This window comes from Microcebus murinus, chromosome 21 (genome assembly GCF_040939455.1).
Source record: "Microcebus murinus isolate Inina chromosome 21, M.murinus_Inina_mat1.0, whole genome shotgun sequence".
Lineage (NCBI taxonomy): Eukaryota > Metazoa > Chordata > Mammalia > Primates > Cheirogaleidae > Microcebus > Microcebus murinus.
In genome coordinates, this window is record NC_134124.1 from 10,635,640 (window position 1) to 10,654,909 (window position 19,270).

Here is a 19,270-nt window from a genome sequence, read left to right on the forward strand (position 1 = left end):
TATATACTGATGCCATATCTGGTATTAACTGAGGGTAGTAATGGTATTTTTCTTAATCATGTTGTATCTTCAGTATTTATCATGTACTAGGCATGTAGCAAATACTTGGTGCACATATGATAGAGAAGGCAAATTTGGTTTATAAATCATAATGCTTTTTTTCTTGGTGATGGCAGGTCCTTGTGGAAAAAATTTGTCAGGTCATCCCATTCATGGATATGACATGAACACAATATGTTTTGGAAATATTGAATAGATTGTATACAGTAGCTGGCTTAACCACTCTCCTGACCCCTGCCTTTATCTTCGGAATAGTGCAGTATTGCTCTGACATTTATTAAATGTTTATTCCCTTTTATTGGAGAAAAAAGGGAATTTTTAAATAAGCTAAGAATTTTGACTAGATAACATTTGTTTACATAAAGTGCCATATTTCATGATAAAGACTGTTACATTTGGAGCAGGCTCAGGAGTAAGTTTTTCTGTGTCCCTTAGCACCCTTTGCAGTAATCAGTACATAACCATTTGAGGCATGGATGGGATAATCTTTGGGTCTTTGGCATCAGGGTTAAGCTTATTTTGAAATTATGCCATATTAGCATGCAAACATTGCCACATTGACATTTAGATGTCTACTTGATCATCTTAGGGTTCCTGAAGTGGTAACTCGATTTTCAGTAGAAGGAGGAAAAAAAGTAGGAGAATTGGAACTGCACAAGTTCTACAAAAGCATGTTAGAGTCATATAATGAAAAAGCAGATTTTTTTTATTATGATGTTTCTCCATATTTGGCATTGCTATAAATGGCTAACTAACATTTACTGCCAATTCAGTACAAATGTGTGGTTTGGTAATACCAGAACAGCAAATTTAAATGAAAAATAAAAGTTAAACATTTCCACACAAGTATGACATTTCACTGCGTAGGTAAAAAGACATTTTTTTTTAACTACAGATTATTATTCAGCATGAATAAAAAACTACAACTTTTATTTTTAAACAGGAGTCACTGGTTTTAATTTTTACACGTTTTAAAATTACTGTGATAAAAAATAATGAAAAAGCTTCTTAATAATGCCATACACAGTATAATATAGATTTGTCCCCATTATATAGCATTTGTTTAATATACAAAATAGAATATTGACACACTTGAATCTATATGTAGTTAAGCAAGTTATTTGAGGAGGGTATTTTCATACAGCCTTTCATCAGAAAATAAAATCCTTCTTTCAGATATTTTCTAGAGAGAAGCTAATCCTTTCCTGAAAACGTGTTCACTAATCCTTGGTGGACCAGGTTGATTGAAAATAGTCTGGAAAATGATGAAACTTCCATCCAAAATGGTTTAAAGTGTCGTCCTTACACTTTTATTTTCCCTTCCAACACTGAAACCAGGCACATAAAAAAAAACACATTCATCTACAGCTACAGTTGTTGGGGTGATCAACCAAGATTGAAATCTCATTTAAGGCTGCCATGGTTCTTGAGTTTTGACAGATCAAAGTATGATAATGTTCATTTCATGGTGATGTAGTTTTAGATTATTTAAAAGGGAACTAAAATGGTAAGACTTAAGTAAAATTGGAATTGCCCATCTCCCCAACCCAAATTCTGAAGTGAGGCCAGTTTTCCTCCATGTGCATACCCAGAGCTTATCCTATGTTAATTATCAAGCACTTTATATTTACTAATCATGTTAGGTTTTGTTTGTTTTGTTTTTTAAGAGAAGGCAGGTGCTCTTTCAGGTTCTTGGGTGTGTATATATATGCCCAAAAAGTGTTATGTCCTTAGTCCCTCAGTTTTGCTTGTATAGTATCCCACAAGAATATCTAAACACTGAAAGGGTCACTTTACTCCACCACTAATTAAAAATACTTTACGGGATTTGTTGAGTCACCTAGGCATGTCACCAACTGTCATTAAAGTTGCTATAAACTTCAGTAGTTTGGGATGGTAAGATACCACATACATAGAAAACAAAGCTGCTCTCAAACAGCATCATATCTTTTTCACTTAAATCCATAATTATACTCAAACATAATTAAGATAACGTTCTTACCCACATATTTTAAAAGGGCACAGCTTCTTTTTCCATTTAACAAAAAGCCTCCTATGTTGTCAATAGGAAATCAACTGACAGTCATAAAACAACTAAAATGCACATATCTTTTTTCACCGAGCTCTGTTTTTTCGAGTGCCAAGGTTGTTGGGACTAAAATAAGACTGTGTGATGTGCTTTCTGGTTTTAACCATATAACATTATATAAATACAAGATAATGTACTTTTTAGAAGCCCTTTTGAAACTTAACACTGTCACTGATCATATTCAAGCAGTATTTCTTAGGCACCTAAATTTCACATCCAGCCGGGTTACAAACCATCTTCAAATAATACATTCCCTTTTAGAGAGCATTCAAAAAGCAAATGATTATGTATTTTATTAAATAATTCCTCCAAAATACTGAAAATAACAAAGAACATTCAAAAAAAGTATTCAAAGAAAACAGAAAACATGTCCTATTTTTTTTTTTTTTTGAAATGAACTCTTACTGTAGGATAGAAAGGAATTAGTGTATTATTGGCAACCTGTGAAATTCTGCACTATTTACATATTGCTGGTACCTCTGTGTATTATTGCCAAACTCCTGAAGCCTCTGTTTTCATTTACTTGTTGGAGAAGCCATATGTGAAAATAACCCCGTTATTAGATGGTGCCTATAGATATGCTAACACCACCTTTCTGTCCCCCATTTACACAGTTGAGTACACTAAACCTGTGCCGACAGACTCACTGTTGGAATGAGAAGGTGGTCAGAATGGGAGGCAGAGGATTACTTCCTCTCTAATCTGATGATCGGGTCAGAGCCTCAGCAACCTTCGCTGCATACAGGGCAGTCTTCATCTCCCTCTTCCCCTAGAGGAAACCTATTTGGTTTCTGAGACCGTTGTTGCCTGTATGAATGCTTGCACAAACTATAAATCATATAGGTTATCCATCAACATTTCTTTGACCCCTACAAAAAATATATAGCATGTCGTGATAAAACAATCTCATCTAAAAATCATTCTTATTATACACTATACAAGCTATTTTACAATCATTTTAATAAATTGCATGTAAAGCTGCAGTAGCCCTTCCCTTCCCAGATTAGTGAATACCAATATGATATATATCTGAAACTATAACTAAATATAAAAATATATTAGAAGTTTCATATTTTTAATATTAGATTTTCAGTTTTCTATTACACAAATAATTTGGCCACCTTGAATAGAAATCAGATTTCTTGTGGCTTAGTAAATATGTTGAGTTTACAGAAAGTGGGTAAGGTGCACACAGAAAGGGCTACTACAGCTTCTATTTTGTTTAAAATGATAATTCTCAACAGTGAAGAAATTCACAAGACTTGTGTTAAACTCTATGGCACATGTAGGGATGTATAGTTTTACAAACAGGGATGTATGACATACAGTTCTAAATCACAGAAATCAGTAGCTGAGCTTTCTTTCCTGTACCACCAGGAAAGATTGACCAATTGGTGACAGATGGGAATGTGAAAATGGGTATCTAGCCACTTTTCTTCTGTCATATTAGAGATTTAGTTTTGGGGTAAATTTTACTTAGGGGGATTACTTGCTCTGATTAAAAATCTCTCAGCTGAGTCACAGCTTATCTGGAATCATAACTTTTAAGAAGTTACGCAAGCTACTACAAAAGGTCCCGAAAAGCAGTTTACCAACTTTCTTGCTATCTAACCATTGTAGAGAAGGGCATTAGGTACAAACGGGGCCTCTTTGTAGTTATTATTTTTTAAATTAGTCTTTTGCAACCATCATCCACAGTTTACCCAGCAGGTCACTGGACTAGGTGCTATATACCACTTAGGACGGTTAATGTGCACAACCTATATAATTCTCCACTGAAGCAGATATATACAAAATATGAGCTTTTTTTTGACAAGAATACTGGAGATTTGAGTCAATTTTTGTGGTCTTCTGATAGCTGTGTGCCATCAGGTTAGAAGCACCAACCCATTTTCACACCGAAGATTAATGTTTAGAGTTTATTTAGGAAAGCTATGAACTAGCTGCCCATCTTAAACAGCTGTACAATAACTTGAATACAAAAATTATGTAAGAAAAAATGAGCAAGCGTAGTTCACTGAATAGAAAGGAAATTGTTAAAACCAGACAGTAATAGCTATAAAAGGCACAACTTCCCTTTTCTGATATACACTTGTAAACTTTTTTCAGGTTTCCATGCATAAATCAAAAATGCTATCCTAACTATACAGGGGAAAATACACCAACAAAAAAGTCTAGAAAATTTTATCCAGCCAACTGTGAAAAGTATGAGCAGAAAGTTCATCACACAAACTTTGGGCACTGGTGGTTTAGGTGCCATCCTTCTCTGACAGTGGCGATTACTTCCACGTTACTGTTTCTATTTTCTGGGATAGACCAGCTAATGAATTTCACTATCTACTTTCCCATCACTGAAAAGTGATGACTCAACTGCTTCTGTTGCCAAGTCTTGGCCCTCTATAAACCACATGTAGTGCGTATTTAAAACAAAACAGACAAAAACAAAAAATACAAAATAAAACAACAAAACCTCTACAGGACAAACTGGTAGTTTGTACAATAAAAGCTATAAATTCAACTTTCTTTAAGGCAACCTTTCTTATTAAGGCAGTCACTTTTGATGAAAAAGAAGTTTTTTGATATTTCCATTTGAATATTTTGGTATCTGATTTGTAATGATTTCAGCTAACATCTCTGGGAATTCAATACTCATGGTCTTATCCAAAAATGTTTGGAAGCAAATGTTAAGGAGATTTTCAACCACCTGCAAGAGAAGATAATAGTAATGATTAGGCTTCAAAACTGATCAGCAGGAACATCTCATGTTTATTGGCCTCTTTTTTTTTTTTCTTAACATCAGACCTAGAATATACCAATCTCTACTGGAATTCCCCAGGTGAAAAAGAAGCTTAAATATAATAAGCACTTACATACAAAATACATTTTAAATTCCTTTAATTGTATATAGTATTATATGAAATTAAATATTTCATGATGAACTATAGTACCATAATATATGAAAGGCATATTATTCTAATTTAATGGATTAATCATACATAAAGATGGAATTCTACCTTTTAAAAAATAGCTATGAAATTCTTTAATGGTTATTTTATATGCACATGACTAGATGAAGTGATATTTCATAATTGGCCTTAGGAAAATGTAATAACTGTCACCAAAATCCACAAACTGGGATTAAAAATTATTGGTATATAATCACTTGCACTAATGAAAACAAACTTTGTGTCCCAGAAAATTCTTCTTATGCTTTGACACTTACTTCATGCATGGAATCCAAGAGTTTCGTCAGTTGATAAAATCGCTGCCAGTTCTGACTGGAGTTTCCTTCTCTCTTGACAATAGCTTTTCCTAGCTCTTTGATGTAGGTCATTCTAATTTCATCAAATAGCTCTTGACTCTTCAAACCATCCTTAGGAACTAAAAGGTTAAGATGGAGTCAATTAAAGGATTTTCTTGCCATAACTTTTTATACATCCAAGAAGGACATTTAATAGCAAACTCTATGACTTATATTGTCTATACACTCTTAATACATTATAAAATATAAGCATTTTCAAAGGATTATGAAACTATAGGAGAGAATATGGGATAATAGAGAACTGGAGGACTTAAGCTTTAGTAAATCACTTGGTTTCTCATCTATAAAATAGAGCTGGTGGTAGTACCTTCTTCCCCAGTTCACAAAGCTACTTTGAAGACCAAATGAAATAATACAGTGATTAGTTAACTTTGGCTGTCATCTTGTACTTGAGTTTAATTCTAGTATTGACTTAGAAGGCTATTAACAACAGTGTTTCTTCTACCAGTTAGATCCTAGCCTATGTGTGATGTCACTGGTTAATTAGAACTTGTAAATCAACATGCAGTATATTTTTAATGTGTTAATATATTGAGTTGATATGATTCCAATCTAAAAGGAAACATGATTTTTTATATAGCTTATAGGATATGCCTTATTAAGGAGCAGAAACCTGCTTTTCCTGATATACTGAGAAATACTAAAAATAGCTCGTGGGTTCTGGGCTGTAAAATGGGTATAAAATGAATTTTTTTTACATATTACTCTTCAAAAATTGGTACTAGTAATGACAATGAACAGAGGGTTAATTGTGGTTTTACTTAGTCTTGTAGAGATCATGACTTTTGTAGAGGGCTACATTTCACAGTGTGCGCCTAGAAACACTGGTTCTGGGTTAACAATAGAGGGAGAGAAAAAGGATTTGGTGGTCAAAATTTAAGAAAAGCTAAATGTTTAATACAAACAAAGTTAGGCAGACTTCTGAATGTCAGAATTTCTCAGAGATATTATGTACTCTGAGCCTGTTTCCTGCTGTCTTTCTCAGTGGATTGTGATTAAAATGAAACCAATGAATATGTACAAAAATGTTTTGATTCTATACTAAGATGATGGTATTAAGGCAAAAATGAAGATTACTTAATTAGGAATGCTAAGGGCACACCATGTTAACAATGGGTTAATTCTATATTACTGTATTACAGATAATTATTGCAAACATTTAAAATAGTGGTTGCTTATTTATAATTTTTTTTTCCTGCTAGTTAGTACTAATTCTAAAAATAATTATGATGAGGCCCTATTAATACCTACATTTAAAAGAATTTCATCCATCTCAAATTTCTGGGCTGTTCACATGTTTTCAACTGTTTAATGTTAAAATCACGAACATAACATCCATTTCTGGTCATAGAGAGTAAGAATAGTCTAGAATTCCCCTTATGCTATAAAAACTGGACAGCTAATTTTATATACTGGACAACAAACAGTGCATGATTATGATCCCTGCAAAAAGGGAAACAAATCAAATCAGTGAGCCATACGTAGTTCAGGAGTAACAAGTCTTAATTCTAGGCTTATTTTGCTTGAAAGTAATTATCATACTGCAATGAAGGGAAGGGAAACCCAGAGTCCAGCAGTCTTGCTGGGTTGAACAGAAAAATCTCATTAATGGAGGCATTCAGTAGAGACCTAAATAGGGCCACATCTTAGAAATAAGGCTAAATTAGTCTTCAAACAAAGATGACTGCTTCTCAAATGGAGACGGGGAGATTTTGCCCCAAGGGGACATTTGACAATGTCTGGAGATATACTTGGTTGTCATTGTCTTTATCTAGGAGACATAATCCTAAATGTGTTTGCATCATCAAATGACAGCTTCAGAATGCATGATGGTCTCTGATCTAAGCATTCTACAAGATAGCCATGTAACAAAAGGACTTATACCTCCTTAACTAATACTTTGAAATAAAAAAAAAAATCCCTAAAATAAATGACATTAAAAGTGATGAAACTAAACAGACAAATCCATAATTAGACTTGGAGATTTGAATACCTCTCTCAGTATCTGATAAAGTAATTAGAAAATCAGTTAGAATATACAGGATGTAAGTAACACTATCAAATAATGTGACTTAATTAACATATATAAAATATTCTACCCAAGAACAGCATTCTTTTCATATATATATAGGACATTTACCAAAATGGATCATAATCTAGGATATAAAACAAGTCTGAATAAATTTAGGAGCATTAAGTCACACAAAAAATGCTCTAAGAAAAATTAAAATAGAAGTCAACATATCCGAGAAAATTTTGGAATTTAACAACATACTTTTAAGTAATCTATGGATTAAAAAGACACCATAAGAAAAAATTTTAAATCTTTTGTATTGAATAAAAATATGACATACCCAAATGTGTAGGATGCAGTAAAAACAGTGCTTAGAGGGAAATTCATAGCATTAAAAGCTTTTGTTAGAAAAGAAAGGTCTCAATTATATAAGCTTCCATCTTAACAAACAAGTAAACAAAATGAAACACAAGAAAAATGGAAAGGATATAAAGAGTAGAAATCAATAACTAAGAACATGCATGTACAAGAAAGAAAACAAATACAAAGCTGGTTCTATGAAAACATTAGTAAAATTGGAAAACTGTCAGCCAGACTGATAAGGAAAAAGAGCAAGAATATATGAAGTACCAATGTCAGGAATGAAAGGGAATATAGCAGAAGAGATTTGAAAGGGAATATTATAACTTTATGCCAAGAAATTCAACATTTGGATGAAATAGTTCAGTTTCCTGAAAGATGTAAACCAACAAAGTTCACTCAAGAAAAATAAATATGTAGTAAAAACTTGATGAACTTGTAAAATCTTGCTATATGAAAGGCTCCAAACCGAAATAGTGTCACTGGTGAATGTCACTAGACATTTAAGGCAGAAATAATACCAAATTATCACAAAGCCATACAAACACATTGTAACAAAGCTGTGGAACCACATCCCTTATGGATTTACGTGCAAAAATACCTAGCAAAATTTTAGCACACTAAATTCAGCGATATATAAAAAAGACACTATATTATAACCAAGCAGGGTTTATCCCAGAATGCAAAGCTGGTCAAATGTTCAAAAATCAAACCTTGTATCTCACCATATTATGAGACTAAAAAGGAAAAACTATATGATGATCTTGATGCAAAAAAGCATATGACAAAAAATTATATTTTTTGTTTTTTGCTATTATGAAGAATGCTGGTATGAACATGATTAGTCGCTAGACAAATGCATGTTAAGTCATAAAACTACACTTGCCAAGTAATTCAATAAGGAACAGGCAGTCCAGTCTTGAAGCCATTGGATATGCATTTGGAAAAAAATGTAACTTTGTGCCTTACACATCACATCATATATGCTTAGGTATATGATTCATTTCAAGTTATTTTTTATATAAGGTAAAAGGACAAAATTTCTAGAAGAAAACATACAGTAGAAAATGTTTTTAACACTAGGCTAAGCAAACATTTCTTGGTACACAAAGATATGAACCATAAAAGAAAAAAATGGACAAATGGGCCTTCATCAAAATTATGAACTTCTGGCTATTTGAAAGACTGTTAAGAAAATAAATGCAATCCATTGACTGAAAGAAAACATTTGCAAAATACATGTTTGAAAAAGGGCTTATAGCCAGAAAATATGAAGAATTGTTATATCTCAATAAGATAAACAATTCAATTAAAAAATGACAGAAACTTCAAAGAGGCACATCTGCAAAGAAGAAATACAGATGACCAATAAGCCTGTGAAAAGGTGCTTAACATGTGTAATCATTAGAATGGTTACCATGAAGGAGATTGGTAATACCAAGTGTACAGGAGGATGTGGAGCGTATCTTAAGTTTCACCTATTTCTGGTGAATTATGTTATAGTGATTGTGGAAAAGTTTGACAGTTTTAAAAATAAATTTAAACATACACTCATCATTTGTTGCAATGATCTCACACTTTTGAAGTGTATGTCCACATCCTTATTTATTTTTTATGTCCGCTTGATTTATTGATTGTGAGAAAGATATGATAAAAATGTCACTATATTTGTAAGAGTTAGCTAAATATTCCTTTAGCTCTATGAATTATTTTTAATTTTTTTGGAAGGTATATATCTAGAATTTTCCTGGTGAATAGAATGCTTTATATAATGAGTATCTTCTATGCATAACTGTGTTCTGCCTTAAAGGCTATTTTGTTTGGTAATAATTTAGCTACTTCAGTTTTCTTTTGGTTAAAGTAGGGGCTAGCAAACTGTAGCCCATATTTGCAAAAGTTTTACTGGAACACAGTCATGCCTGTTCTGTTCAAGTATTGTCAATGACTGTGTTCATGCCACAAGGGCAGAGCTGAGTAGCTGTGACAGAACCTGTGCGAAGCTGAAAATATGTACCATCTGGCCCTTTACAGAAAAAGTTTGCTATCTCGTGGGGTACACTGTGCATAGTAGATCCTTTACTTCAGTCTTTCACTGTCTTTATTCAGACATATCTCTGATAAATATCATAAAGTTGGATTATTTTTTAAGTCAGTATTTCAGTTTAGCTTGGAGCCTTAGAGCATTCAGTCCATCTCTACATTTAATGAATACTGATATATCTGTACTATTGTACCTTATCTGTTAATTCTTATCATGTTTGTGTGCCCCCCCTCATATCTTTCATTCTTTTGAATTCTTTTTCTTATGCTCCCCCTTCCCCTTATGGTTTGGTACTTTCCATGTTTTATTTGTAATTGTCATCTTTAAATATTCATTCTTACCAAACTCCCCTTTGGGCTTATGTGCAATTATTGTATACTTCTATTTTTTTAAGCTCCAAAGATATTATTACTATTGTTACTTTATACACATAGGAGACATTAGTTTAAATGTACCTACATATATAGCACTTTCTTTGTTCTTTAGTCCTCCCTAAAGATGGGATTACTTTCCTTTAGCTTTATAAGTATTTTTTTAATGAGGGTCTGTGGTGGCAAACTATTTTCACCTTCATTTAAAAAAAAGACTACTAGTGTATTTAGACTATTCCACTTTAAAGTGATTGCAGATATGGTTGGATGAATATCTACCATGTTTGTAACTGATTTTACTCAAGGCACTTATTATTTGCTTCCTTTTTTATCTTGTCCTCTGTTTTCATTGAGCATTTCATATGATTCTATTTTCTCTCCTCTCTTAGCATATCAATTACTACTTTTTAAAAATTTTTAGTGGTTTCCCTAGAATTTGCAATATACATTTACAAGTAATCTACATACCCTTTCAGATAACATTATGCCACTTTGTAGGTAGTGCAGGTACCTTATAACAAAGTATTTCCAGTTCCTCCCTCACATCCCTTAACATTGCTGTCATTCCTTTCACTTATCCATATTTTTAATCATCCACTCCATTCTTACTGTTACCTTAAATAGTTATCTATTAGATTAGGACTAAAATGAAATATTTTATTTTACCTTTATTCCTTTACTAATTCTCTTCCTTACATTTTTAGATCCATGTTTCGGGCATATCATTTTCCTTCCCTCTGAAGAACTTTAAACGTTACATGAAAAGAAGGGCTAATGTTGACAAATTCTTTGTTTTTATTTTAATAAGTCTTTATTTCTCCTTCATTTCTGAAGGATAATTTTTCTGGATACACTATTCTACATGGTATTTTTTTTTTTTTTCTTTAACACAGTATTTCACTTTACTCTCTTGTTTGCATGATTTCTGATGAGAACTCTGATAGAAGTCAGACTTACATAAGTCAGCTGTTTTTTTCCTCTGGCTTCTTTCAAAAGTTTTCATCTTTGGTTTTCTATAGTTTGATTACATTTCTTAGGTGTGGATGTTTGGGTATTTATCTTGTTTGGTACTGAGGTTCCTGGATCATTATGAAAAATACTCAGCTATTATTACTTGTAATTATTTCTTCTGTTTCTTTCTCTTTTTGGTATTCCTATTACTTGTATATTGCCCCTTTTGCAAATACAAAGAAAAAAAAAAGAATGAAAAGTTTTCTTTTTGTATTTGAGTTTGGGACGTTTCTATTGACCCATCTTTAAGCTCATTGATTCTTCCCTTGGCTGTGCCCAGTCTACTGATGAGCCCTTCAATATCATTCTTCATTTCTGTCACAGTATTTTTAATTCCTTAGCATTATTTTTAGTTTCCACACTCTGCTTATGTTACCCATCTGTTCTTGTATGCTGTCTACTTTTTCCATTGAAGCTTTTAACATATTAATTATAGTTATCTTAAATTCCCTATCTAATAATTTCAATATTTGTGTCATATCTGAGGGACTGCTTCTGATGCTTGTTTTGTCTCTTCAGACTGTGGTAATTAGACTTTTAGTGTGAGGTTTCATGTTACTCTAGCTAGGAGCAGGGCTGTATGTAATGTTTGCTGTAGATACAAGAGCCTTCAGTTCCTCCAGTTTCCTTGTTTTTCTATTTTCTCCTCTGTTGTCTCTGGATTTCCCTAAGAACTCCCTAAGCAGCTTGTTCTCAATTGTAAGCCACTGTTGCTATTACTGGAGCCCTGTTTGGTAAGGTGTTGGGGAGGTGATGTGTTTTTATAATCTTAAATTAAATCTCAGATTTTTTAGTGGGCCTGAATCCCTGGGCTGTAACCTTCAGAAATGTTTTTTAGCCTCCTCTCCCCTATTGTGAGAATCCTCTATTCACCTTTTCCCCTAGGTCAGATAGAGCCCTCATAAAGTGTTAGAGTTTCCCTTGGAGGGCAGGTCTTTGTTGTGAAGAACATTCTCCATGTTTATTTTCCCCTACCAGAAAAATGAGGGAATTTTTCTCTCATCCTCACTGTAAGAACATGGTGGAGTTTCTGGAGGTTAGAAATTTTCTGGGGTAAACCCAAGAAATTGTGGGGAACCCCCCCAAAGGCTGGGCCCCTGGGAGTTTTTAACCCTGAAGCTAGTCCTTACTCAGCTTTCGATAATTCATTAAAATTACTGCAGTCTTCCTATCAGTCACTAGCTCCAGTGGCTTCTGTTCCCAGTAAGCTGCTCTTGGCTGTGGTTCTCTGTATTTATCTGTTTCTCCAGATGCTGAGGTGGTGGTTTGCCTTGTGACCTCAATTCTCTGATGGAGCTAAGAAAAGTCATTGGTTTTCAGTTTCTATAACTTTTTCTTGTGATATATATATACACACACACACAGATGTGTTTGCCTTTTAAAAAATTGTATTTCCTCAGATACATATTTCAGTTTAAGTGTCTCATCTGCTTTTAGATCCATCCATTGCTTTTTCAATTTCACTTATATTTTCATTTATACTAAATGCCATCAATGGGAAAGCTAACTTCAGAGTGTACCTCCCCTCCATTGGTTCCTGCATTCTGTAGTGGAAGGTTATGGTACCAATTTCCACAGTCCATCAGAACAGAAGTCTACATCTTAAGGTATGTATTCTCATCCTTGTGATTCTGTTCTTTTTTTTAAAAAAAAAAGAATTTGTGATACGTACTAATTCAATGTGCTTTTTATCTATAATGAAAAAAATATAGCTCAGTGAGTCTGGTATATATAAAATTCAAATTGTTATGTTTTACAAATAAGGTGGTTAGTATCTAGGCACTGAACTGTAACGCGATGAAGTCCCGATCAGAACTTGATGTAATAGTTTACTTCTTTACTGTTATCTGTAGCAGTATACTTGTTAAACAAGCCTCGAGCAATGATCTTTACAGTGAGGATTTTTTACTAGGTTCTCTGAAATATTCTTAATATTTCTTATATCCTTTAAACTAAAACATTTTGCAAAGCAAAGATAGTATGAAAGTGTTAAGACAGATGTATGCTTTGGAAATGGTTAAATAGATACAGTAATGTGCAACATCCATAGCTTAAGCCATTTGATAAGTTACTAATGGAATGAAGACTTTTTTTATATGAAAGAAGTATTTAGCCATTGACTCAGTATTTTATTAAACATCAGACCATGCCAATACAAATATATCAAATTAAAGTTTATAATAAAGATTTATTTTAGAGCAGTTTTAAGTTCATAGCACAACTGGGAGAAGGTATAGAGATTTTCCATACACCTCGTGCCCCACACATGGATAGCCTCCCCATTATTGACATCCCCCACCATGATTACAACTTAATGAACCTGCATCGACACAACACCCAAAGCCCCTAGTTTACATTAGGGTTCACTCAGTATTGGACATTGTATGGGTTTGGACAAAATGTGTAAGAACATGTATGCAACATTCCATTCACCTACTGAAGGACATATTTGTCTTTGCTACCTGAAAATAATGTCACTGAAATTTTTATACCAGTAGCTTTACCTAAACTTTCAAGATTGTGAAACAGAATATCTCTAACAGTCTAGCTCCAAGCTGCATTAACCAATCCCTCAACTAGTAATACCATTGAAATTTTTGACCCAATGTCTTATATAGTGGTATGCTCAAATGAAGGGGAAAAAAGAGTCGGTACAAATTCCCTGTGCCACTCATATACCTCTCTCTATTTCATGAATCTTGGTATCATTATTAGTTCTGTATATAAATAAACCCTTGTTTTGAGACTTTCATAGTTCATGCTTTTGACATATATAGAAGTAAATAGGTATTATACCAACCTGAAGAGAGAAGCAGTAAGGTTTTCATGCAGAGGTACTCTTCATAAGATACCTGAAGCCTTTGTAATTCAGAGGAAACATACAGCATATGTTTACATTGGTCATACATGCAGGGTAGACTCATTCTTTGCCTGTGAAGTACAAATTACCAGGGTTTGAGTAACAAAGAAATAGTGCTAGTTCCAAAAAAAAGGTTTCTTGGGGCTTTATTTTGTAAAACTATGAACTCATAAAGGAAACTATAACTACTGCTAGTCATGCTAATTCCCGATAGAATCAGAATTGTAGAAAACTTCCCTAAAACTTGTTCCTGGATCTACAGAGACTAATGCATAATCTAATTTTATATTGGAGGTAGTATTTCCTATCATGTATGTTAGGTATTCTGTTTACTTAAGTATTTAGAATTTATTCTTATAGAATTTATCATCAGTTGCTCATTTAAACCAAAGTTTATCATTCTAATATAGTTAGACAACACAGTTTTGATCCTACCCTTCTAATCCATTTTGGCTTCTTTTTGTTCCTAGACTACAATGGAAATTCTATTAAATGGCCTATAAGATTCTGCTTATCTTGGCCCCCGTTCACTTCTCTAAATTCATACCCATACATGATGCCAAACTTGTTTCAACTCTTTGTACCAGTTTCTTCTTCCTGGAATGCCTTACCCTTTCGTACAGCTTGTTCTTTTGTACCGTTTTTTCTTCAGCTGCTTAAGAGGCCTTCTGTAGTCACAAAATCTAAAGTAGTATATCCACCATACTCTTTGCCCTTAGTCACACTATTAGATGATGGCTCTATGAAATAATTTTGGTTATTTGAATTCTCCTATGAGAATCTTAGCAGAGGCATCATCTATTTTGTTTGCTATTATGCCCCAAGCTCCTAACATAGTTCCTGGCACTTGGAAATATCACTGAGTAAATACAATGAAACAATACCAAGTTTAATTTAATGGTTCAGCCAGGACTTTTAGACTAGTTTTCCTAATAGAGGAGAAAACTGAATTCTTACTCACCCTGCCTGATATGTGGCGTTGGAATTACCTAGCAGTAGTATAAGGAAAAGTGTCCTGGATCTAGAATTACTCTAAGAATTTCTTTTAAGATACCTGGGGCTACTATCTAGTCTTTACTAGGGGAGCTTACTATATCATAAGTCAGGCCCTCCCATTTAACATCCAGCTCAAATAAACGCTTTTCCATATCTTCATAGAGTATCTCTTTAAGCTGTCCTCATTGCTCTCAAATCTTCCTTTCTCCAAACATACCCTGTTCATCAACCAGTGTTAATTTCCATACTCTTTGCCACACTAGACACATTTCTGTTTGCCACTGTTACTTTTAATGTGGCACCCTGAAAACTACTAAAGATGAATTTACTCATGTAGAATGCATTGATAAACAATTCTATTTCAAGTGTGCCCAGTTCCTAGATATGCGGTAGGATCGATTCAGTCCTGAATTATCACAATAGCAGTCCATCAGCTATAGCCTATAAATTCAGGAAAAATGATTCACATACAACTTACTCATTAATAATCAGATCAGGAGCAAAACACAGCATGTTTGCACTTGTTTGTCTGTATGATCTCCATCCCAGGGCAAATGCCATGAGAAACATCCACGAGTACTGCAGGAGGGTCATTTGGTCATCCAGATGCAAGTTCCTGAATCCTGAATAAATAGAAATGAAGGTATGAGGCAACAACTCTATTTCTTCGGGAACTGCCGAAGAACAATTAGATTACTTAGCTGTGTTTTTTAATAGCATTCACTATAAGTAGCCAGTTTTTGTCACTTTTGCCCACTTAAGTAAACATGAACTAAACAGAAAGCCAAGGGTCTTGCCTTGGTGGTTATCAGAAGCTAGGAACAGTGGCCAGGAGGGGGAGATGAAGAGGGTTTGGTTAATGGGTACAAAAATATAGTTAAATAAAAGGAATAACGTTCTAGTATTCAGTAGCACAATATGGTGACTATAGTTAACAATAATTTATTGTATATTTCAAAATAGCTAGAAGAGAAGATCTGGAATGTTCCCAAATATTTGAGATGATGGGTATCCCCATTACATTGCTTTGATCATTTCACATTGTATGCATCAAAATATCACATATAACACATAGATATGCTATTATGTGTCAAATAAGAAAAAGAGTCCTGGCTTGGCATATTAATGAATTTAAGTAAAAAACTGCCCTGATAGTACGCCTTGATAGTAAAGACAGGGTTGACACTGACATTCACCTCTGCCATCCATACCAAGTTCCAGTAGGGAAACTTTTTTTATTTAAAATTATCTTAAAAATTAGATTAAAATGTACATTCAATGTATAGCATTTCATTTCATTAAAATCATTCTACTTTAGTACATTTTGACAAAGAGTGAACACACCTGATAATTACCAATTTTGTAAATAACCTGATTTTTAAAAGTGATACACTGAAGGAAAACTAATAAAATTAGATATACATTTTCTTCTCCTAGACTTCAGTGTAAAAGGAATTTTGTAACTGTAGTTCTGACATTGCATCATCCTATCGGAAATTACTGTGCAGGGAGCAGTGCATAACCTTTGTTATTCACCTGACTCTCCCCTTCTTAGTCCCCAGAAGTAAGAGAAACAATATAAGCCCATGGGATCAAGATGATAAAAGACCAGAGTGTTTTTGTTCAAGACAATGTATACAAAGGTTTATACAGTAGCTCTGTCATCCTTTGCATCTTACCTGGTATTGCCTTTGCCCATTTCACTGCTGCAATTACTTGCCGTCCCCCTAACATGTTGAGTGAGGTCATGATCCTCCAAGTTGAGTCTGGAACAGAGCTATCATATCCTGCATATAACACATCAGGTTCAATGACCTCCAGCAGTGACACGAGCGTAGGAGTGAGTTGTGGTAATGTTGCAGGAACTATTGTTTTGTTGGAAGGATTTTCAGAATTTTCTTGAGACACCCCTGTTGTAGCCTGCTGGATTCCTTTTATTTTTTTCTTTGTTTTTCGAGCTGTGGGTATTAAAAAAATACATAGACATGAATGGAAAGGTCTGGGCTATGTAGTTTATTCAAGGGGTCTTAATTTCTGCAACTTTTAAGACAGGAGAAATACTTTATTTAGCAATTACGATACATAGGAGGACCCTGTTCCAATATTAATTTTCCTTACTGATAAGCCAATAATTTCTTCATTATGGTTATGCTTTACACAAAATAACTTTTTTATAACACTATGTTAAAACAATCTGAGCAAATCACTCTGTAGATTCCTCTATAAATTATTTTTTGCCTCACTTTCACTCTAATTGTAAACATTTCATTGGCTATATGAAGCAAATTACTATCAAAAGAATCTAGAAACTGTAGGTTAGGACCTACATTATAGTATATATAATGAAGAGAGCAACACTATTTCTACACTTGTACAAAGCCACCTTCTTATCTAGATAGGAACATGATACAGCAGATTACATGCTATAAACAGTTTTCTAACAATAGAGAAAACCTTTTTATCTTTATATGATACATACCGCTTGGGACTAAAAACATTTGGGAGAGGAAAAGAAAAACTTTACGTAAATTACGAGCAGGAAACATCCATTTTGTAAACAAGATTAAATTATATGCTTAAATTTTACTTCTAAGTCTGTCAGACTTACAACAAAAGACCTGATTGGAAATGGCAGTGATGGTATGCTTGATAATACAAAAATCAGATGTCAGTCACTTCTTGGTTATCTTCTAGTGAGGCAAAGGACACTTTGGATAGGGACGACTGTTCCATGCTTAATGTTACTGGGTAAACAATCATACTACATTAGGATTTGAATAAAGCTCCAACCCAAATAAAATTCTATCATATCTCTATTTCTAAATATAAAAAATAGCTGAGATGAAAACATAGGATTAGAGAAAACTAGTAAAAGTAGGGCTGGAGAAAAAACAAAAGAATGACTGAAAACTCATGTGCCTTAATATATATTTAAATGGTCAAAAAATATGACATACGCAGGAGATTGGAGAGCAACACAATGAAACTTGGTAAAATCTAGCCAGAGATTTGCTAGGGAATAAGAAAGTGGGGAATAAATTACCCTTGTGGTACTGAAAGAAAACTTCTGCATGAATTTGTAATCTCCAGCTTTTGTAACACCTAAAAGACACTGGACAGCTATAATTTTACTTAAATTAACATTTAACATGTTGGCACTCTGTAGTCAACCTGTTCAAACTTACATACAGCTGTTTGTGTGGTCTGGGAATTAGACCCTTCATTAGTCATACCCATAAATCTAAGAAGTACTTGAACAACACACACACACAGTGCTAGATAGCACGAACAGTTAATATCTCTTATCAAGAGAACCACATGGTTTCCATTCTCTCTCCGTCTCTCATCTGGATGACTGCTATAGTCTTTCTAAAAGACAAATCTGATCATGTCTGTATCCTTAAAATACAACGTTACTTCTTCCCTGACTTCCTGGGCAGAATTTGGTACCTTCCCTCTTGCTCCTGTGGTTTTATTTCTCTTATGGTGTGCCAGGCTATGTCATGATTGACTCTGCAACCTACCTAGACAGTATAGTCCTTTGAATACAGGCACCATTTTATTCATTTTATGCCTAGTGACTGGCTTGTTGGTGCATACTTTCTGAATAAAAGTCCATCACAACAAATATTAAACACATAGATTATCAGATCACCACCAGCACTTTCATAGACCTTGTAATTTCAACTAGAATTCCAAACTTTTTTCAGGGGAAAGTTTTTAAATGATGAGATCAATGTTAATTACACAACTTGTTATGTAAACAGGGATATGAAACTCTATCAAGTAAAGAAAAACCCTGAAACTAGTTATAAGTTAAACAAAACAAAGCCTTTCCAATGCCTCTCTGAGGAGTTATAAAACATGTATGTCCATAGGGATTTCTAAAACGTAAAAGACAGAAAAACGAACATGTAAATGTATGATATACAGAAACATTTCCAACCCTAGGAAATGGTTTTGAGGCTGAAGAAAGGAATAAGAAAGAAAAAGTTGCCTCATGTTGTACAAGTTTCATTATTACATAATTTCCTTTCTTGGTATAGAGTCTGGCTGTACTGAATTCTCTGTGTAATAAGAACTGGTAAATAAATAGAATATGATCTATTCATGAAAGAAATTCCCATTTTTATTGGGCAATATTAT

The 19,270-nt window shown here is 33.8% G+C and overlaps 1 protein-coding gene across 3 annotated transcripts in view; it reads right to left on the bottom strand.

Moving 5' to 3' along the window:
- Positions 1–745: 745 nt before the first annotated feature.
- NR3C1 (nuclear receptor subfamily 3 group C member 1) overlaps positions 746–19,270 on the bottom strand; it is a 97,244-nt gene continuing 78,719 nt past the window's right edge. For all 3 annotated transcript variants that reach the window (XM_075996166.1, XM_012748919.2, XM_012748918.2), the window contains exons 5-9: positions 16,804–17,082; positions 15,603–15,747; positions 14,069–14,199; positions 5,373–5,530; positions 746–4,853 (exon numbers count right to left, since the gene is read on the bottom strand). In XM_075996166.1, the coding sequence (XP_075852281.1) occupies positions 4,701–4,853; positions 5,373–5,530; positions 14,069–14,199; positions 15,603–15,747; positions 16,804–17,082 (866 nt within the window). In that variant the 3' untranslated portion in view covers positions 746–4,700. The remainder of the gene's footprint in view (positions 4,854–5,372; positions 5,531–14,068; positions 14,200–15,602; positions 15,748–16,803; positions 17,083–19,270) is intronic.